The sequence below is a fragment of the Lepidochelys olivacea genome (assembly GCF_965140295.1).
Source record: "Lepidochelys olivacea isolate rLepOli2 genome assembly, chromosome: 6".
In the NCBI taxonomy this organism is placed as follows: domain Eukaryota; kingdom Metazoa; phylum Chordata; order Testudines; family Cheloniidae; genus Lepidochelys; species Lepidochelys olivacea.
The window spans coordinates 56,558,255-56,581,032 of NC_140416.1; the positions used below are offsets into that span (position 1 = coordinate 56,558,255).

Consider the following 22,778-nt stretch of genomic DNA (forward strand, 5'->3'; position numbering starts at 1 on the left):
GGGCAGATTGTAATGCAGGAAGGGAGAGGACTAAGTAGTCTGAGAAATGCCCTAGTATCTAGGTATCTAAAAGCTGGTGTTCCTGTAAGTTGTTTCTTTCCTTCTGTTGCACAGCAATCTCTTCCCAATTGATGTTATCCAATGTGCAGGAGTGTCTGGGTATATTGTTTGAACCTAATTGGCTGTATTGTATTATGGCATGGCAATAGCCGCTTCCTAAAAAGGTGACATTGAGTTTCTGTGATAGGCGCAATTTTTGTACCACCTCTCCTTTCTAAAAGCCGCAAGTCATATGCCAAAAAATTAATAAATGATGTCTGGGGCCAGGGTAGAATTTTTCTTCCCAATTTGAAGTGCATCAAGACAAGGGATTCATGAATTAATGCACCCTAAAAAGTAGATGTGTTCACCAGAGTCCAAGAAATCTACCATTTTGTTTCTGTGATATAGTCAAAAAACAGAAAAGAGAGAACTTGGTTTCCTGGGCTTTTCTAGATGAAATCTAGTGTTCAGTACCAATGATTAATTCATTCAATTTTGAAAGTTTTTTATATTTTAAAATGACATTATGGTGGCATTTTACCAATGGTGAACTATTTTTGGCTCACTGGGAGTTTCACAGGCTAGGTCAGAGAACAGCAGGGGATGCTATGCAGGGAGGAGTAGTTCTCTCCGTGGGTCACCTGGCTGAAGGGAAGCAGAAAGCCATTCTGTAATTATTTTTCTTTAATAGACATTTTTATGGAGTTCACCATTATAGTTTGAGTATGTTGCAAACACATCCTCATAACTCCCTGCAAGGCCAGGAAGTCTCCTCTTCATTTTATAGATGAAGAAACTGAGGTACAAAGGCTATGACTTGTCTAAAGTTGTGCACCAAGGACTTGGACCTCCCAACTCTCAATCCTGTGCCTCAACCACAAGAGTATCCACACAGAGTGAAAGTCACAGAACAGCTGAAGCAGAAACTGTCTTCTCTTTCCAGTTGTGCCCAGTCATACCTGTATATTCAACAAAGCATCAGATACCTGGTAGGTAAGGATTAGAAGCCTCCACTGTTTGCAGTACAATGGCAAGTTTTTATTAGCCTGATGCTTTTTGGGGAGGAGTAAGGAGAGTATAAGTTATTGTGGGGAAAGTTGGGCAGTAAATTGTAGTGACCACCATAAACTGTCTGCACCAGTACCAAGCGGCCCCCTCTTTCTAGTGGATGATTTACCACTGAGTTTCAATTCTTTGCTACTTACTACTACTGCTTCTTCTGCTTCTTCTTTTAAAATTTTTTTAAAATCCTGTCAGCCAGTCCCTTCTGGTCTGTCACTAAATTACCACGTGGCCTGGAATTGCACCTGATCAGTCTGAAAGTACTAATGTTTAATGATTGATGCTTCTCTCTGAAGCTCCCTTCCCTTTTCCTTAAGTACCTTCAAACATTTCTGCATGGCTACTCACCCTTTTCTATTATACTCCCTTCCCATCTCCCTGAATACTGGATTTCCCAGCATATAACTCTTAGAAGAAGCTTTATTTCAGAGTAAAAAGGGTCCCCCGTATGTGGCCTATTATATCCATATCAGCTTGCTTATCCTTTTTCAGACAGCTATTGTCCTTTAATAGGGTCCTGCCTGGTGGGGGAGAGTCCTTAATTCCTGCTATATAAGAATGGCCAGCTTGAGTTACAGTGAGCTACAGTATGGTGCTCTGATCAAAAGGCTTCTGTTATTTCAGAGGTTTTTTCTTTTCTTTTTTATAATACCCTGGGCTAATAATTCAACACAGCAAGGTCATTGCAAGCTTTGATTTGAGAGCCCAGGGTGTTAAATTACTGACCTAGTATAAAGAAAAGGAGTACTTGTGGCACCTTAGAGACTAACAAGTACTCCTTTTCTTTTTGCGAATACAGACTAACACGGCTGCTACTCTGAAACCTGACCTAGTATAGGAAAGGCAAAGGGGAGGGGAACTTTTTTTTTAAATCCTCCCCTTCTTTAGAAGGCATAACCTTGGCTTGGAGGGCTCCCTCTGATAAAAAGCAATATCAGGAAGCTGGCTCACTGCCTACTCTGAGCTGTGTCACAGGTGCTGCTGGTTCATTTCCTCTTGAAACATTACTTGGGGATCATCTCCATGCCACCTATGTTCTCTCTGCAGAGTCAAACCCTATCGTGAGCCCAGGCCAAGTAACGTGAAAAAGATTTTTTTTATTTTTTGAGCCACGTCCCTTTTCAGATGAAATAAACTTTGTGGGTAGGTGAGACAAGGAAATATCTTTGGAAGCCTGATGTCTGCAGTTGCAGTGTTATGTGGTCCAACCGTGCCAGGATATTAAATGTGTTAATTATCACCTCACATCTACCCACAGTTTAGTAAGGATTTCTCCTTTGTTAAAGCTAATTGTCAGAAATAAATCCACAGCAACTGTTTCATATCTTAACATTATTGCAGAGTTTCAGAGGAATTCCTCAAAATCTATCGTTAATTGCATTAAAGGAAGATGTCATTCTTTCCTTAGGCTTCAGAGTGGTAGCAGTGTTCCTGACCCAGGAACCTATCCTTGCAACAAACCCCGTTGCCAACCCTGTCCACATATCTATTCAAGGACACCATCATAGGACCTAACCACATCAGCCACACCATCAGGGGCTCATTCATCTGTACATCTCCCAAAGTGATCTGTGCCAGCAATACTCCTCTGCCATGTACATTGGCCAAACTGGACAGTCTCTCTACACAAAAGAATAAATGGACACAAATCAGATGTCAAGAATTATAACATTCAAAAACCAGTCGGAGAACACTTCAATCTCCCTGGACACTCAATAACCGACTTAAAAGTGGCAATTCTTCAACAAAAAAACTTCAAAAACAGATTCCAATGAGAAACTGCAGAACTGGAATTAATTTGCAAACTGGACACCATCAAATTAGGCCTGAATAAAGACTGGGAGTGGATGGGTCACTACAAGAACTAAAAACTAATTTCCCCATGCTAATTACCCCTTACTGTTACTCACACCTTCTTGTCAACTGTTTGAAATGAGCCACTCTAATTACCATTACAGAAGTGATTTTTTCGTCCTGTTGATAATAGCCCACCCTAAATGAATTGTCTCAACCCCTCCACTTGGTAAGGCAGCTCCTATCTTTTCATGTACTGTTATATATATCTTCCTACTGTATTTTCCACTCCATGCACCTGATGAAGTGGGTTTTAGCCCATGAAAGCTTACGCTCAAATAAATTGGTTAGTCTCTAAGGTGCCACAAGTCCTCCTCGTTGTTTTTTTGTTTTTCCTAAGGCTGATTTCATAGTCTTTAAGTCATGGGGGAGGCTGAAGGAAAAAATGCAGTTGATGCAGCAGTTTTTTACTGAGTGGTTGTGAATATGCCACCTCTTTTCTTCAGGATAGGTAAGTAAATGAACATTCCAGTGATTTGGCTACTTAAATCATTAGAACTAAATATAATACTAGCAGCTGTAGAATTGGGGCCTTAAATAAGAATTGTGTGTGTGTGAGAGAGAGAATTTCACTACCTTCATCAGTGAATAAGAATGTTGTCTCTCAATGGGAGCTGCCATCATAATAATGTGTCTCCACAGGAGTCCTGTCTGGTGATGAAAACTAGGGCTGAAAAGGACCAGCTTTGCCATTATAAAGCATTGCAAATTGGAAGGCTTCAGAGTTTGTCATAAGGTAATCACTGTAATTTTAGCACTCAGTGTGGATGGTTAACAGTCGTTAACTACATACACACATTTTTTTAAATGGCAGAACATGCCTGAGTTTTGAAACCTCAAGATTCCAATGCTTGCTATTAGCAGAGCTAGTTCTGTCATATTTTTCATCATCAAATCGTCAAGATGGAAGCTTCCTGCCTGATTCTTTGTATTTGACTCTTAATTTTGTTTTAATGATCTACTCTGCTTTGTAATTAGGTGTAGCGATTTAATCTTTCATCTTACATTGGAGTTTCCCTTTAGAGAGAACTCGCTGCCTTTGCTTCGTGCTCTTGGTGCAAATGAATGCAATGCTCTTTGAGTCAGGGAGCCACAGTCCATTTGCCATGCTTCCCTTTTGATAGGGGAGGGGTCCTGTGAATTAATTCAGTGCTTAATATTAGTAACCAAAGGGGGGCCACCTGTCAAGCTCTTCTGTCCTTCTCTAGGACATGAGGTTCTCTTTGCTTAGTGCATTTTGGCTTTGCCTGTTTCCAGCAGGCAGAGAGTAACCAGTGTGGTAGGTTTCTATTGGGACGTTACCATAGCATCCTGGGACTTTTACAATCTATTTAGAGGGCTAAAGGTTTGAAAAGAGTGCTTGAAAGTTTCTGAACTCTGGCAGGATGCCGAAATGTAATTACACAAAAGACAAAGCCCCATTGAAAACTGCTTCTGTTCAGAAAAGCAGCACCTGAGTGCTGGAGTTCCCAGCACAGCCTTTTGTGAGAGCTTTGGCTATGTTATCACCATGTCCTCCTGAACCCTCTTTCTTCCTCTCTTATGCCCATCCCACAGGTGTAGCAAGTGCGCTGCAAGACCCATCATTCTCAATACTGGCATCTTAAGGAGATTCCTTTCTGCAGCTTGGCTGCTGTGGGGCATGTAAGAACAAGGAGTGAAAATGCACAGATCTCTGCTGAAGTCCTCTCTGCAAAGGGCTTTCTCAACTTCTGGACCCAGCCAAGATCCTGGGGTTTATTTTTCTCTCCTCTCCCCAGTTCACTCATTGCAGCGGTGGGAAAGGCAGCTTTGCTAATGCAAGGATTACCCATATACCTACCAAAACTTTGGCGTGAAGCACAAGTGCTTACAGTATATTAGAGTGAACTAATGAGGGCTTGTAGTTTAATTTCTGGTGCAACTAGACAAATCAGGAATTGCATCCATGGTAACTTCAGTTAATGTGCTAATTTGCCTGCCTCCTGTGAGGGTGGCTGCTTTTTTTGGGGGGGGGGGCGGGGGAACCAAGCAACCTTAAGCTTCTTACCATGTCTGAAATCAGTGGTTTTGAAGCATATAGAGCAGGGGTGAGCAAACTATGGCCCAGGGGCCGCATCCGGCCCTCCAGATGTTTTAATCTGGTCCTCAGGCTCCTGCTGGGAAGAGAGGTCCGGGGCTTGCCCAGCTCCAGGGAGCAGGGTCAGGAGCTTGTCTCGCTCTCTGCAGCTCCCAGAAACAGTGATGTGTCCCTTCTCCGTCTCCTACACATAGGGGCAACCAGAGGGCTTTACATGCTGCCCCCGCAGCTCCCATTGGCCAGGAACCATGGCCAATGGGAGTTGCAGGGGTGGTGCTTGCAAATGGGGCAGCGCACAGAGCCGCCTGGCTGCACCTCTGCGTAGGAGCCGGAGGGGGGGATCAGCTGCTGCTGCTGCTGGGAGCTGCTTGAGGTAAGTGCCCCCCAGAGCCTGCCCTCCTTCCATGCCCCAACCCCTTGCCCTACCCCTGATCCCCCTCCCGTCCTCTGAACACCTTGGTCTCAGCCTGGAGTACCCTTCTGCATCCCCAACCCCTCATCCCCAGAGCCCGCACCCCCAGTCGGAGCCCACACTCCAACCGCCTGCCCCAGCCTGGAGCCTCCTCCCACACCGTGAACTCCTCTTTTCTGGCCCCACCCTAGATCCCAAACCCCCGGCTGGATCCCTCACCCCCTTCCGCACCCCAACCCCCAATTTTGTGAGCATTCATGGCCCGCCATACAATTTCCATACTCCGATGTGGCCCTTGGCCACAAAAAAAAGTTTGCCCACCCCTGATATAGAGTTAGTACAATTCTTTTTTTCTTCCACAGGGCACACATGCAGGTGGCTACACCACACAGTAGAAGTGAGAAGCAGTACTTCATATAGCTAAAGGAATAGATAGTGTTTTCTGTTTTGCTGCTTTTCAGTAAACCAAAACCTCTTCTTATTGGCTGCTTGAGGAGAAAATGACTGCGTTTGAAATAGCCTTGTTTACTAGGATGTGTTGATTCCCTTAAGTGGGCTCTGACTGTTCACTTACCTGGATATAAGGGATGGGGATTGTCCCATGGAGGAGACTCTAGGGCAGGGGTAGTCAAATATTTTTTGTTAAGGTCCAAATATATTGGTCAAGGTATAGTCAAGGTCCAAAGAAAATTGTAATATAATAATAATAATTAATAAAAAATAAGTAAGATAGATTTCAGGGTCCATTCTAAAGCATCTGGCCGTCCAGATTTGGCCTTCAGTCTGGGTATTGACTACCCCTGCTCTAGGGTATGGGCTGAGCAGTAAGGGAGGAACCTTAGCAGCAGCTAAACCTGGAGAGAAACCAAGCTTTGTTACCTTACTGTTGATGCAGAGGTGCCCACTTTGAATTCCCAAGGGGGGCTCGACCTGTGCTTTGCCCATTCTGCCCCCTCCTTTGAGCGTGCCCCACCCTTCCTCCACCTTTTCCTGTCCCAGCTCCACCCCTTCTCTCCCAGTGCCTCCTGCATGTCGTTGAACAGCTGATTGCAGTTGGTGGGAGGTGCAGGGGAGGAGCTGATTGGTGGGGCTGCCGGTGGTGCTGAGGACCCACTATTTTTTTCCCCAGTGGGTGCTCCAGCCCTGGATCGCCCACGGAGACAGTGTCTATGTGTTGATGTCTTGGTTAAGAAAGCTAGACTCTTTGAGGGAGGGGAACATATGTGGTCTCATACTAGTGGGCTGTGTGTGTAGACCAGACTGGGAAAGGGGTCTACTTACAGATATGTACAATCATCCTGTCTGTCCTGGCTTATCAGCACGAACATCAATAACTGGTTATTTCTTTACTGCCATCTTCCTTACCCAATATGAAGGAATTTGAAAACACAGTGGAGCCGAACCATTCTTGTTTCTCTCCACTAGTGCCTTTGATCCTGTCTAAGGGTAGACATTCTTGTATATTAGTGATTATTGAGTCCTGGGTAGCCTCATTCCACAACTAGAACAGACGACTAGTTTCTTTGGTCACTCCTAACCTGCATCAGGTCTGGTCCTGGAAGATGATCCAGATATTGTTGATCACCTAATCAAGTCACTGGATGCTACTAGATAGGAAGAGACAACTTGGAATCTAGATGTCACTTACTCAATCCAGAAATGCTGGAATTTGATTCATCATCTCAGTGCAGCTCAGCAAGCACCTGCCCTGAATGGATCACCTGTTGTGTCAAACCAAGCTGCCAGCCATCTGTTGAATGTGTCAGTGGGCCCAAATGAGAAGCATGTCAGCCATCAGGTCCATGACAAATGGCGTCAGTTCCATCAGAGAAACACCATTTAGCAGTACACTGAGGGCATTCACAGCCACAGAGTTAGACAAAATTCTGAGTGATATTAGGAGTAGCACTGGCTGCTGGCTATGATAATATATTGCCAGAGTTCTTGAAGCACCTCGGGACTTGTGTACATCAGTGGCTGGCACAGTTCTTGACATGAGCGCTCAACAAAGAGCAACTTCCAAAGGTGTGGCAAATGTCAAAAGTTGTTACTCTCCTGAAACTGGGGAAAGACCCACATAAAGTTGCAAGCTATCAACCTACATCCCTGTTGTCAGTGCCATTCAAGGTGCTGGAGTATCTCATTCCACTTCTGGGGAGATGCACTGAAGAGTCAGTACTTGGCGTCGAGCAAGCAGGCTTTTGGAGAGGTTAGAGGACCTGTGATCGAGTACTGGCTTTGACATCGTTCAACAAAAACAGTTTAAAAAAAAAAACAACCCTGAAGATGGGAGCTATATTTCTGGACCTGACAGAGGCATATGACACATTCGAGCATATGGGGCTCTTACACAATTGTCAAGAGCACTTCCAGCATGGGTAGTCAGTATCATTGACCTCCTCCTCCTCCTCCTCCACAACAGGAGTGTACATGGAAGACCGAGTTAGATGGTGGAAAAGAGAAAGCAATGGTCTAACCCAAGGCTCTATGCTTGTACTGATGTTTTTCAGCCTGTACACAAAAGACCTTCCACTTACCCAATCCTGCAGCTTCACATATGCAGATGACATTTAGGTGTCCAAGTTTGGTCATTCCCAGAACTTGATGACTGTTTAAATGCTGACTTGATTAAGATGGCCAAACACTGTAGTCTGTGACATTTTACAACCAAGCATGACCAAGACAGTTTTGAATGTGTTCCATCTTTACAATGGCAGAGCAGCCCAAGAACAGAATATCTTAACGTACATCGCTTGAAACACAAATTCCACCTGGTTTTCCTTAGAGCAACCCTAGATACAGGTCTTGTTATCTTAGCCACCTGAGGAAAACTATACTTTCTAAGCAAATTGGCTGACACTTCATGGGGAGCAAATGCTCAAACTCTCCGATCTTCAGGAGTATCTCTGTTACTCTGCAACAAAATACAGTGCCCCTGTCTGGCTCCATTCATCTCATGTCAAGTTGGTTGACTCAACTATGCACATTGTAACTGGGAAGAATCAACCCACACCAGTCTCGTAGCTCCCTGTGTTAAGCAACGTCACTCCTCCACACATCTGTCATGAACAAGCTACAGCCAGAATGGTTGAAAAGATCAGAGCAAACTTGAGCCTATCACTGTACGCAGACCCCTTTGGGTACTAAAGAGCATGTTTGTCATCAAGTCACCTAGTGTGGGCCAACTTGCTTTGCAACATAAATGTGGTGTGAAGAATGGTCTGCAGCTGCTGTCAAAAATCATTTTCTTATAGCTGATCCAACCATGCATGCACCTGACTTTGATTTCATGCCACTCATGGGTCCTTCTGAATTTATTTCAAATGGGCCAGGGTCAACATGCAGCCAGCCTTCACGGTTGGGACCACCAAGTGTATCCCACATGTGACTGTAGGCAAAGAGAGTGTCCTATTGGTTTCCCTCATATCTGGGCTCTTCACTTCACTGATGGGGCTGCTGCAGATTGGCTTGGCAAGCTCTGCAGCTGATAAGAAGATTGCTTTCCTTGAGGCCAAAGCAAACATTTCCCATGAGAAAATATATATGTCTTTATAAAATGGGCTGGTTAAAAAAGAGCCATCTTAACTGTAGCAAAGTTCAATGCTGGGATCCAGGATGACCACACAGGTTTGAGCTCGTTGGACAGACTACTCCCATTTTATAAAACTGATAACATACTGCTAGAAGAGAGGGATGAGAGAAATATTCTGTCAGCCAACTGAGTAGTGCAGATGTAATACCTATGTGTGCTGATGTTCTGACATATGCACCCATGCCTTGTCATGTTACTGCTTGCGTAGTTATCATGCTTTTCTACCTGCTGACTTTAGATCTATCCTGTGCTGAGAATACTGGTGACTCGTGAGCGGACTTATTACTCCTCAGTCCCAGTAATAATCTGGTGTACTACCATAAAATCAGAGTGCACTGAATTCATGCCTGAGTCTTTGCATTCCAGTTATGCCAGGACATGCTGCCAGGCCTTTGCCTGTTCTCCAGTGGCACCACCGTGTGCTCCTGAGCTTCTAGTTGTCTCAACTTGCAGCTAGGCCTTCTTTTCCACATCAAGTTCAAGCTTCTCATCCTGATTTTTTCAAGGCTCTACAAAATTGGCTGCATCTCATTTCATTTCTTCTTTCTTCTGCATCTCATTCTATTTAAACCTCCGTTCTAAGGATTACATTATCCTTCTCATATATTGCCTTCTTTTCTCTTCTTCCTTTCTATCCGTCTCCTCTTCATTCAGATCCTTCATTAAATTCATGCCTGGGTCTTCTTCCAAGCAGGCTGCCATCCTAATTCGGCAACAAAGCACTGGGAAAGGAAGAAGGACTTTACAGCTATGGTTTGGGGCTGAAAGATCTGGGTTCCATTCCCAGCTCTATCACTGGCATCTCTGTGACTTTCAGCAAGTTACTTCCCCTCTCTTTGAGCCTAAATACTATTGTCTCTTAAATGATCAGCACCACCCTGGTACTCAAGCTGGCGCCCTACCAAATTCATGGTCCATTTTGGTAAATTTCACGGTCATAGGATTTTTTAAAATAATAAATTTCATGATTTCAGCTATTTAAATCTGTTGTAATTGTAAGGGTCCTGACCCAAAAAGGAGTTGGTGGGGAGGTCACAAGATTATAGCTGGGCAGCTTGAGAGAGGCGGTTGCTAGCTGGGAGCCCAGCTCTGAAGGCAGAACCACTGCCACAGCAGTTCAGATGTAAGGATGGCATGGTATGGTATTGCCACCCTTACTTTTGTGCTGCTGCTGGTGGGATGCTGCCTTCAGAGCTGGGTGCCCAACTTGCTAACTGCCGCTGCTCTCCATCTGGTCCAGCTGTGAAGGCAGCACAGAAGTAAGGGTGGCAATACTGCAACCCCCTGAAAATAACCTTGTGAACTCCTTCCGCCCCCGCCCCCACAACTCCCTTTTGGGTCAGGACCCGCAATTTGAGAAACGCTGGTCTCCTCCGTGAAATCAGTATAGTATAGTATAGTGTAAAAGCACACACAAGACCAGATTTCATGGTCCATGACGTGTTTTTCATGGCCACGAATTTGGTAGAGCCCTACTCAAAGTACTTAACCTCAGCTTTGTCTTTGACATGGTCTGATCTTTTGACTCACACCTCCAGGCTATCTAAAACTTGCTGCTTCTTCCTTCACAGTATCTCCAAGATCTGACCTTGTCTCTCTGCCTGTCAAAACTCTTGTCCAGTGCTATCATACCATTGCTACTGTAAACCCTTTGGCCTTAATGCCTCCAACCTTGTCCCAACCATACTGGATTCATCCACCTGTTATCTTTTTTTTTTTCTTTTGAATTGTAAATTCTTTGGGAAAGGGAATGCTATTTAGTATGTTTGTACAGTGTCTAGCACAATGGGGCCTGGCTTGGCTGAGGCAGCTGGACACTAACACAATAAAAATTTCAATTATGTCATTAACATTTGTAAAGTATGTTGAGATCCTCAGATGGCAAAGTATTTTTATAATTATTTAAAATCAAAACAGAGTAGTAACACTTTGTTAATCTGTCTTTAGTCATCTCACAGTAAATTTTTTGCTGGCCTCAGAGTGCAGCCACCAACTCTTGCTATGACAGTTTTTCGTAAAATACTTAATTAACTTTAGGAAAAACGAATAAATATGCACATATATATGTCCAAATCATTATTTATTTATGTAGGTTTTTTTTGCAGATTCAGTAATAAAAATAGTGTACAGTTCTCTATTCTTTACTAGACCTAAACATAATAGAAACACAAATAAGGTGCTTTGCGCATTCTTGTCATTTGTTGTTGTTTCTTTTGTGTGTGTTTGCCTTATTTTTTTTTTAAGACTTGCTAGCTAGTAAGTCTGCTGCTGCGAAAAGTAATATTTGTATGTTTGTTAATATCACTTTTCCTAGCGGACTTCCTAGCTAGCTGGGAGGCTGTGAAAAATGATATTAACAACTGTACACATATCAAGCAGACTTACTCAGCCCTGGGAAGCCAGGGGACAAATTAAGCACTTGATGTAGAGGTGGGTAGGGAGACAGTGGGGGCCAAGGGCAATGGGGGTGGGGAGCGGGCAGTGAGCCCAGGGTCCAGGACCAAAGCCCGCCACCGCATGGCCAGAGCCCGGGGCTGGAGGAGGTTGCGGGGGCCAGGCCCAATGGGGGCATGTGTGAGCCCAGAGCCAGCATCCCCCGCTGTGTGGCTGGGGTCCAGGGCCAGAGACCAAAGTCCCATGACCGGAACCTGTCGCCCACTGCCCCAGGCTGAAGCCTGAAGCCCGGGCTTCACCACACCTGGGAAGGTGGGGAACTCACTGGCTGCTTGCTCATCTGGAGTTTGTGGCTTCAGAATAGGGGAGGGCCCAACCCCTTCTGATGGCCCTGCGGGAGAGGTACTGCTTTACGCCCCTGCTCGAGTCACTGCCCAGGAGGCTGTGGCCGCAAGAAAAGCCCCTGGTGGCTGCATTTGAGAAACGCTGATCTAAAGCGTGAAGCAAAGTCCGGTGAAATAAGTGAATCAGACCCCTGATTCATTGCCTCTCTTTTTGGAGGGGCCTGTTGTGCTTATAAGCTTCTTGGAGCAGTGACTGTCTTCATCCAATTTGTACAGCACTGAGCACACTGGTAGTGCTCAATAAATATGTAATAATAGTTAGGCCTGTAGTATTTGCAGAAACAGTACTGGCAACATTAAGAGCTCAGAAATCATGAGTCAGGCCCCCAAAATCAAAAGCTGATTATTTGGGTTCCTTTTATTTGCCTTCTGTTTTATGAGTCTTTGAAGTATGCTTGAGTCACATTTTCAAGGTTTTTCTTGCAACCATGAGGATAAGAAACTAATTTATTATTTTAGTGAAACCTAAGATTCCCATGTATTCATATGCCTCCAGGAACTAAAGCATTTGAGAGAGACCAACTATTGTGAGACTTGCAATAAAATTAGCAGTGTTGACAAATCTCAAAGTTCAAGGTAACTAATGAAAAAATCATACTGGACCGCTTATGTGCCTATATAGTTCCATTTTTAGGGCTTCTAATTCTTGCCTTCAGAAATCTCCTGATGGCATTGTCACTTGATGTATTGCTAGAGTTAATTAAAATTATACTGATAAAGTAGGAAATCTAAAGAAATCTAATGAACTTTAACCTGAAGATCATGATAGTAAAAGCCTACTCTATACCCAAACAGAGACTTCCTACTCCTATGGCAGAAATGTAATTCTTATATTTAATTTTTATAAAGTGACATGCCACTGCTGTTCTACAAAAGAGCTCTGAATGTCTGGTTGACTGACTGACTGCCTTTATGTCACAAAAAAGACCCTTCCCTATCCTCCGAAGGGAATTTCATCTGTAATCAAGTGGTTTGAATATTAAGTTATAATGCAGGATACATTTTTAAAAATAGCTAAATAACTAAGAGGCTCCCTGCTGACCAGTGGATTATGGCTTTTGTGGAGAAGTTACCTGTGGAAAAGCTCTGCCGTGATCAAGAATAAACTTTGAATCTTTTCATTAACTCTCCTGCGGGAGATGGACTAAGCTGCTGTCCTTGGGGAATCCCTTAATGATCTCTCTGGAGTGTATAAAATCTTTGCCCTGCTTGTAAGAAGCACAGCAAAATGCATGGATGACTCAATTTTTATTAGAGGAGACCTTATCGTTGTGACTTTGGTTTTAATGTTATTTGTATTCTTGTTTCTATTTCCTTCACATGTTGATCTTCATTGCACCTTAAAAGGGTATTTCCAAACCTTCACAACATCTGGGGTCAATAAAAATGTTTCTTAAAATCTAAAAGGAAAAAAGAGGAGAAAATCAAATGAAAATAGTTAATTGAGCCAATAGATGTTGTCCTACAGTGTTTACAACTTAAATGTTGGAGCCTTGCACCTGAGTATGAGAATCTTCAGGAGAAACTGACTGTCATGTAAAGGCTTATATCTGGCTTGAAAGGTGGAATATAATAATGCTCCCTCTGTAGTGCTAGCGTCAGTGTCACTCCATGAATTGCCACTTACATCACATCCAAAACTGAAATAGATTCCACATCCACAATGTGTGCAAATTTCAATAACCTGGAAATGAAAATCCAAAAATCACTGATCAAGTTGCATCTTGGGTGGCTGCAGGGAGAATTATGATGGGACAGGAAGTGCAATTCAAAATGAGCTAGAGGGAGATGTATTTTCTGAACAGACAGGCAACTGTAAAACTCACCCATTTCCCAGGGGGCAAAGAGAAGGATTATTCAGTCTTTCAAACCTTCCAGTGACTCTTGGGCACCTGGGATCTGTAGATGTTTTAGAATGAATTTATCTGAGTTTCAAGAGCCCTTGAATCACAAATTTGAAATTTTGAGATCCAGTTCATGCAACTAGACTTCTGTCTAGAAAACTGATGGATGTGAAGTGTGATATGGTTTAGAGATTTGTTTCAGAAAGTGTAACTTTGCCTGTGATTTGATTGTTGTTTATAACAGCTGGCCCCAGGCTTCCATATTGGGTTCTGTTTCCTAATACTACATCGAATTCTCATTTTGACTTTATCTCTGCAGTTTTAACAGTGTGCGTCAAGGAACTCACATTTTGTTCCGAGAGTTCAGCTTCATCCAAGCCACACCCCACAACAGGGCATCCTTCCTACGGACCTTCTGGAGATGCTTCCGAGCAGTGGGTAAAAATGGAGGTAAGCGTTCCAAAATCCATCACTGTGAGAGCCTAGTGTCAGCATGCAGTATTAAAGCTGCCCTAAATTGCTAACTGTCTTCATGTATAATGGACACATATCCTCCACCAATGAAAACACCACCATAGTGGCATGTTGGAGTTTAACTTCTGCTAGCTGTTCCATATCCACGAGCTTATCTCCGCCAGACACTGGAATAGCTGTTTGATGGTGGTGGTGTTGTAGGTTATAAAGAACAGGGTGGTGTTATCTAATAATGTTGTCATTCAAGTTTATGAAGTCTCACGTTTACTCCTTGCAGCTGCATGTAAATATTGAATAGATCAGGGAAGAGAATAAAATCCTGTGGCGCTTCAAGAGTAGATGTGTGGCAGAGGCTCAGGTGCCCATTAGTACCCTTTAGGCGTGCTCCTCAAAGAATTCAAGAACTTTTTTCATGATTGAGAGTCCCAAATTATTAGTGTACTTTATGGACTTTGTACAGACAAGGATTTGTTAGACGCACAGGGGGAAACAGAACGTTGGAATATGTGCTGCCAATAATTCATCCAGCAACTTACCAAAAAAAAAAAATTCTCCAAGCTCTTATACTATTTTTCTTAGATAGAAGGTAAGCACTCTGTTTTCAAGCATCTCCATCCTATTTACTAGAAACTTCTTGTCCTTAAAGAGGCAATTCAAAATACGTCACAGCCCCTGGCAACGTTCTCTAGGCGGCTTACTTTAATTTCCATTCTATGCATCTGCAGTGAAATAGCATCCACTATGAATGTTTCACAGGAGAGTTCAGAACATCACCCAGTTGATTCTCTATCAGGTCTAAACTACCAATCAAAAACGGCCAACTCATGCAAACACCACAGTGGGCATGAAGGACTGGCTGTCTTCGCACACAGATAGTCTAGGATTGGATTTTTTTTTTTTTCTTTTTCGTGAATGTAGGAGGAACTCAAGGTGTATTGAAGATGAACAGCAAATTGCAGTGGCCAGAAACAAGACCTTCAATGACTTAATGCACAAAACATCTACAAAGGGCACAAGTACCTAGAGCGGAGAAATTTAAGTGATGCCCAGAGCAAAAGATACTTTGACTCAGGGGTTCCTTAAGTACAATGGCTAAAGTGATCAGTAATGTGGTGGTTCTGATCTGGGCTTTCAGATAATTCATAGTTTTTAAACCATCTTCCTTACAAAAACTACATTTAAAGAAGAGGTTTTGTATTTTTGAAACAATTTAAACAGTATCCATGAGATCCAGGCTCTGTTTACATATTCTGCATCGCCATAGCACCTGGGTTCATAGCTGTACAAATCATAGAAAGACACCATCCCTGCCCCAAGAACAGACAACACAAATCAGACAGGAAACTCGGTGGAGACCAGAGGGAGGTTCTGTCTGTGCAGGCTTGGTGCTTTTGTAATGAGTGGGTCAAAGTATAAGTGCTTCTAGATTTGTGTTTGGAACTCCTGTTCATTTAAGCAATAATGCCACATGCAGAATTAGGAAAGGATATGTCCTTTGTCATCTAAACTGGGATTCCAGTCTTTTGATTTAGTTTCCTCTCCTGGATTTCTATTGGGGCAGGGCTCTACTCTATGGTTCAGTGCCTTGTCCTAGGTCTCACTTAGCACAGGACCTCCAAGCTATTCTCGGACTTTCCTAGGTCAAGACTGCATCCCCTATTTCCTCTGTGTCCCCAATGCTGTTGTCTAGCTATTGTTTGGAAGTGAATTCTTTTCTGCCTATCATTGCTCTCAATTTTACATTCCATTCAGGCTTTGAATTTCTATCTTGACGGTAAAGCGGTTATTATTTTATAGCACCCACAAATGTGGTAGGTGCCCCTGAGAAACTACATAATACTCCCTTCTGTGCCAGTTGTGGACTTGACAAACAAATGAGAAAATATATATAACATACGCCATGGAAAAGTGAGGCAAAGAAGAATGAAGGTTGTGAGGCAAAGAAGAATGAAGTTATAGATGTAGGATAATATAGTTCCTACGTTTGAGATTTGAGATCAGAAAAAGATTTTGTTTGTGTTTCTATTCGGATTTCAGAGCAGTAGCTATCCCTGTACAGGAAGTGGGGTTTCCACTGAGATTTTAGAAGCTCAGCAAAGGACTGAATCAAGAGTTTAACCAGCCTGCCAGCAGCTCCCACTGTATACAGAAAAAAACCCCAAGTGGTACTTGCTGTTGGTCTATCAGTCATGCAATAAACATGCCATCACTTGGAGAATGCATGTGCCTCACTCTGAGCTTTCCTGGGTCAGCCAGCATATACATGTAGCCATGCATTCAGAAGGCTGTATGTAGCTCCAGTGAGGGAGAAATCTCCCATCGATTAGGAGTAATTTATATTGGAACTTAGGTGAACGTTGTGTACAACTTTGTATATTTATTGACAGGAAATAGGTGCAATAAGATGATTTCTCTTGGGGGAATGCTGCAGGCACCACCTCCTCACTGAGTTTCCTATCCTCTTGACTTTACTGCCTGGTTGGCTTGTTAGGTTTTGTGCAGAGGTGCAGTTGGTTAGACTCAAGCAGCTGCTTTTACTTCGTGTTGTTCAGTGTCATCACGAAAAGCATTACTGACTACCAGTTGTCCGTTATATTGCCGCCTTGCCGCCTTACCTCCTTTTGCTCTGGAATTGGTGGCTTTTAGGTGGGCCACGTTCCTTAAAGTGTTATGAAAGAGTGGCTAGCAACAGGTCATCTGTTACCATCTGAACAGGTTCTGGCAGCTAAATCTGAACAAAAAGGGGGTTTGTTTTGAATGGGACTTCCAACTATCTTTAAAAAAAATTTGCTGAGGTGCAGTTATAAATGTAAGTGTGCATAAATCTGGCATTCCACACACTAAAGGAAATACCACCGGGTTTATTTCAGTATGTGATCTAGCAACAGCATCAAGAGTGTCGAGTAGACTATGCCTTGTCAGGTGTTCCTCCTTCCCTTAAGCACTTACCAAACAGATATGGTTAGTATTGTACTGGGGTCAATATAGCTCCATTAAATTGCCAGTTTAACACACACAGCATCTCCCATGGTGGATGTCTGCCTCAAATGCTGAGTACTGTACACAGAAAATATGTATTAACAGTATATTAAGGAAGGTAGAGTAACCAGGAATCTTGTTTCCTCTGCATATACTTAAATTGAGCTTTTGGACTCTAGGTAATCTACTCCTTGTGTTTTTGTTCTCTAGGACTGTTCAATTAAAACTGTGCTTTCTCAGTATAAACAGCCCTTGCTGAGATCTGCTGTGAAGTTTCAGAAGGTCAGCACATGCCTCTCCCAACCGCCATGACTCTCACATTTTGTTGACTCTCTATGGTTTTAATTAAAGGGATTTTTGCTTCAAATGCTCTCCAGCCAATTAAAGGCATTTTATTCTGAGGAATCTGCTTCAGGCCCAGCATGTGTGGAGGAGGCAGGCCCAGTCAGGGCCATCAGTACACATACATGGAAAGGTGCAGAGCTCCTTCCAGAGCTCCCATTCTTTATAGAGCTTTTCAGCAGCTGCTGTCTCTGCAATGTGAAATTGCCTCCAGTGAAGATAGAAATTGCCCGATCCTCTAGGCATACCCCTGTAGATAGGTATTCAAGACTAGATGTAGGATTCTATCATTCCAGACAGGATGGGAAATTTGATTACTTTAGATGATTGCAGCCACTGAAACACGAAACTGCTGCAAGCCTGAGGAAAAAATTTTCCGGTTTCGGTAACTTTCCCCCTACTGTTCAGTCCTCTTCCCCTCCCCCATCTTTTCACACATGTGCGTGTGCGCACACACAAGTGCAGTGTGGGCTTTTGCCCATCTCTTTACTTTAGGAATCATCATTTTATATCCCCTTTTTAATTTTTTCAGATTTCACATTTTGTGTAGTCCCCACCTCATGCTTCCTTACTTCCAGCTGGGAAGGCAGAAGCCTAACTGCCTTTGAAATTGCTGTAATGGGGGGTGCTTTGTTCTCCTCCCTAGACCAAGCATATCACCTCTATAATGAGCTTGTTATATGGACTGACCTATGGAGAAGGGCTGTGTATGGGCTGTGGACCATTCTTCTTGATTCTACAGAGCCTCAAGATTAGAATATTAACAAAAACTAGGGCAGCACCAGGTCCATATGATTCAGAGGAAGTTAGAAATTGAAAAGACCATCTCACTCCAATAACTTCTCCTGGGAAGACTTTCATAGCCAAATACATTTCACTGTCAAGATTTTCTTGCAGTTCAGCCAACATTTTCTTTCTTATTTTCATGCCATTACCCCTAGCTATGTCTCCGCGAACTAAACTAAATTCACTCTCTCCACCTTCAAATACATGAGGAGTGTTATTGTATCCCCTATATTTGTTGCTTAGTCAGGTTATACATATTTAGCTTTTTGTGATTCCTGAAGTCAGTCCCATGATAATTTGTATTGCCTTTCTTTGAACTATGTATCTAATTTGTCTAATCAATTTGTTTTTGATAACACCCATCACCATAGCCTCTAGGCATTTCCTAGCTACATTAGAGCTATATAGTGAGGACCCTAGTGGATATCATGGCATCTTCTGCTCTCCCCCTTCTCTGATTACAGGAAGATCTATTTAGGCTTTATATTTATAATTTATTTTGAATATCACTCTAGGTATTGTGGGCAGGGTTTTACCACATGCCCTAAAGGTGGTCAAACTCTGGATTTAGTATAATCTCTTTTGGAAGCTCATTCCACAGCTAGACCCATGTCATCTCTCCCCCCCCCCCCCCCCCCACACTGCGAATACTTGATCTCCATCTCTCTCACACTCTGTGAGCTGCATTGTCCCAAAGAAATACAGCTGTCCTGGTGGAGCATGGATTGAAATGTGGCCATTGATGTAGCTCGGTTTTGACTCATTGTTGGCTTTTGAAGATCGGAACAAAGAGCTTCAACTAGCAACTGAAGCAGATTGAGAGCCAGTGGAGGGATCAGAGCCTGGGGTTATGGGTTCACTGTGGCCCCTTCCATTAAAGAGTATATAGCTGCATTCTATACAAACTGGAGCTTCTGCATTGCATCGGTGTAGAGTGTTACAGTGATCTAGTCTGGAGGTGGTGAATTGATCATTGTGGCCATGTCCTCATCCAAACTGCAATTTATCAGTGCTTTTATGGTTATGTAGTGCAGAGAATTGAACACAGTGTCTCAGAAAGTTTCTTCTCCATAATCTGATCTGATCCCTTTGCATATGCAACCCCAAAATTAAATTCCTCCTCTCTTTGCAACCATATCTTATTGTAAACTCGTATCTAATTTACTGTCTGTTCTCACTCCTAGGTGTGTCATTCTTCTTGCTTCCTAAGTTTCTTCCTCCCATTAAATATCTTTGTATTGAATTATTTTTCTCCAGGTATATTAGCTGCATTCTTCCAAAACTTTTTTCCCTTCTCCCTGTTTCTAACCTCTGTTGGAGTTTTTTATATTTCTCTATCCTTACAGATATTCACAATTTTCCCAATTTAGTATCATGTTAATGTTATTAGTGTGCTCTTTACTTCCTCTTCTAGTTATACTGAAACTGTTAAATAAGACTAGCTCTGACATTGATCACTGTGGTGATACTCCGCTAGGCACTTCCCCAACAGTCAATGGCTGTTTGTTACCCTTTGTTTTGTGGTCTTTAGGCCAGTTTCCAGTCCTCCTGACAACATTCTTATTCAACCCCATTGGAATTAATTTTTCAGTTAAAGATTCCTGAGACACAGCATTACATTACTGTGTTGTGGTCTGGAGAGTTAATACATCCAAAATGTGGGGAAATCCCCTGGAATAAAATGCATTCTGGGTTGTGTAATCTGTACCGTGAATCTGAAAGCTCCAAGTCTCACTGAATGTTCTCAGGAGATGTCTTCCCTGCACCTGTAGGAAAGCATTGTGGGTAATATGCACACTAGTTGCACTTACGAAACCATCCAGTGGAGATTATTTGAAGAATTAGCTGCATTAATTAGTATGGAACTCCAACATGCTTTTTTGATGGCACTGCAGCAGCAGCCATGTCAACAGATGTGGAGGAGGAGAAGAAAGATGAAAGCTGTTCTTTCTTCACTATACTTGCCGTTTTGAAAAGAGTTGTAAGAGAACAGGACCCCTTGTAAAGACTCAGTCCTTTTCAAGACATCTTTTGGCTGCTAAACTGCTTTTCAGGTCTGTCAGTGCTGAGGAGAGAATTATCGTTATATCTCTCCATATCTTGTCTTAAAATCTGTGTTTCCCCATGCTGATGGCTTAGTGCCTCTCTCCCTTGCTGTTGCCCCTACGATGTAACTCTTGAATTTATTTGTTACCCTCTTACACCCCTGCTTTTGTAATGTATATTATTGCTATCTGGCGTATCATTTAAGTCTGCAGATCCTTTTTGTGTAGCTTGTATGGAAGATGTCATACAAAATGAAGTTGTGTTTTCTGCTGTTCCAAGATTCTAGAGAATCTCCGCAGAGGTTGAAATTAGGAAAGGAATTTGGAGCAGAGAGAGCCACTTTCTCCAACATGAAGATACTATATTCCCCTCCCTGGTAGGCTATGAGATCTTCAGGAACCATTGCCTGCTACAAAATTGTCCTTTAGTTGTTGGTGTTAAAGGTGCTCAATAGGAAATTGGTGCTTACCTGAAATCCATTTTTTAAAATCTGTAGCCTACATCCCAAGTGCAATCCAGTCAGGGAGATATTCTATCAGCCGTACATATCTGCAGCTCTGACTTCTGCATTTCATTCACTAAAGTGGCAAAGTGTGGGCATGAAGGGAATCACTGGCGTTTACAGTGCACTTGAGTGGTTTCACCCTGAAGGTGGAAGGTGAGGTGAAAGTAAAGAGAATTAAGGAAGTAAGTTTGCTTAGGAATCAGAAGGCATTCAGTCAGATACCACGTTGATGAGAGTAGTAGAAGAACTTGAACAGACTAAAGCAGTCAACTAAAATTTACTTGGTGTAAATAATAATTTTTAAAAAACAGTTTCTGCTCTGGCAGAGGGGAATCCCTAATTGGCATGATAAGATATGTTAGTTTTCTGAATTTGACATATATACTCTGTGTTCTTCTGAACCTATTTGTGGAACAAATTGATTTAAGTCTCCCTCAGTAGGGAACTGAGCATGACATAAAATCTCAGACATTTGAACAAGAAACCTTTGAGCTATGTCATCTAAACCCTTTATTCTTATACGCTAATGAAACTTTTAATTAGGGAAGCTTTCTCCCCAGGGTGGGTGGGGTAGGTGCTCTCCTTTCTTCTCTGCGGAAAAAAAAAAAGTCATGATGTTACAGGGCTGCATGATTTATTTAATTATGGCACGATATTTTCCACCTCACCCTTTTTGCCTGTGTGTGTATTAGGAAGAACAGAACATGATTTATTTACTTTTTGAAAAATTAAATCCAGGAGAATTGGGGTAGAAATAAGTATGAACAAAACTCAAAGAAAACTTTTGCTAAGGTATAAATCTCCCTGGAATAAGTAAAACACACCCTTTGCCGCCACCCCTGCCCACCCTCCCTCCCTCAGCTCTTAGCTGGTTTCCCTGTCTTTTGGCAGTCTCCAGCAAAATCTATTGCAGGGGCTCAGCAAGTCTGTCTGTTTCTGCTGGACTAAATACTGTTTTTAAATCTTGCCCACTATTAGGCTTCCCTGGATTAGAAAATCCCAGAATGTGAAACAAACCTCAGATCTAGGCCCTGAATCATGGGGAAACTTTGACAGCTGCAGACTCAGCAAACTGCCAGACCTTCAGCAATGGAATTTGTGGGATATCAGTAGTTACAGTGAGGCATAGTGCTGGTTGTGGCCAGGAAGAAAAGTATTGGAGGAAAGGGGAGTCACCATGGGTCCAAGGAAATACTTGGCCAGAGAGCTGATTGTACTGTATTCATAAGGAGAGCCAACCTTTCAGCTGAGTATGAGGGGAGGTTGAAGAGAAATATTTGATTTGGTTGGGAGGTATGGGAGTGTGTGGAGAAGGGTGGAGAGATCTCTGAAGGCTTGTATGAGCATGCTTGTTTTTGTGGGGGCTGTTGGAATGGAACCTTTAGCTTTTCTACTATTTTCTCCTTTTTTGGTTCCGACTCCTGCTCTTAAAATACAAATTTCGTCCTGTGACATGTACATCCCACTCCTTTGATTTTTCTTTGTCTCCTCACCCACTCGCTTCCCAGTACCTATTGTATTACTTGATCTCCTCTTCCTGACATCATCCTTCTGGGTTTTCTCTCCACATGTGTATTTGTTTTTGTCATCTTTTCTTCACATATTTGTTTTCCTCAAACAGTGCTAGTTAGTCTACCATGCCTTTGTCTTCTCCTCCCCCTTTGAGCCATCTCAGATGTCTTCTGTTGCTCACCCGCATCTCTCCTTTTTATCTCCAGGACCCCTTTCACGTCATCTTAGCAGTAATTAAGTCAAGCCACCAACAAACTTAGTGTGACACTCTGTCTGCATCAGAAACTTGTTTCTGTTTGTTTTTTTTTTACTGACCACCATGTAGTTTTTCATTTCTGCTAGCAATGGCAGATGGAACAGTTGTTCTTCAAGTAGTGTTCCTATGGGTGCTCCACTGTAGGTGTGCTTGTGTCCCTGTGCTGCTGATTGGAGAACTTCGGTAGCAGTGTCTGTTAGTCCCGCACATGCGCT

At 42.8% G+C, this 22,778-nt stretch overlaps 1 protein-coding gene across 3 annotated transcripts in view; it reads left to right on the top strand.

Annotated features, from left to right (window-relative positions):
• The window catches only part of CSTPP1 (centriolar satellite-associated tubulin polyglutamylase complex regulator 1), a 147,392-nt gene that overhangs the window by 40,662 nt on the left and 83,952 nt on the right, over positions 1-22,778 (top strand). For all 3 annotated transcript variants that reach the window (XM_084630943.1, XM_084630942.1, XM_084630941.1), the window contains exon 3: positions 13,983-14,113. In XM_084630943.1, the coding sequence (XP_084487069.1) occupies positions 13,983-14,113 (131 nt within the window). The remainder of the gene's footprint in view (positions 1-13,982; positions 14,114-22,778) is intronic.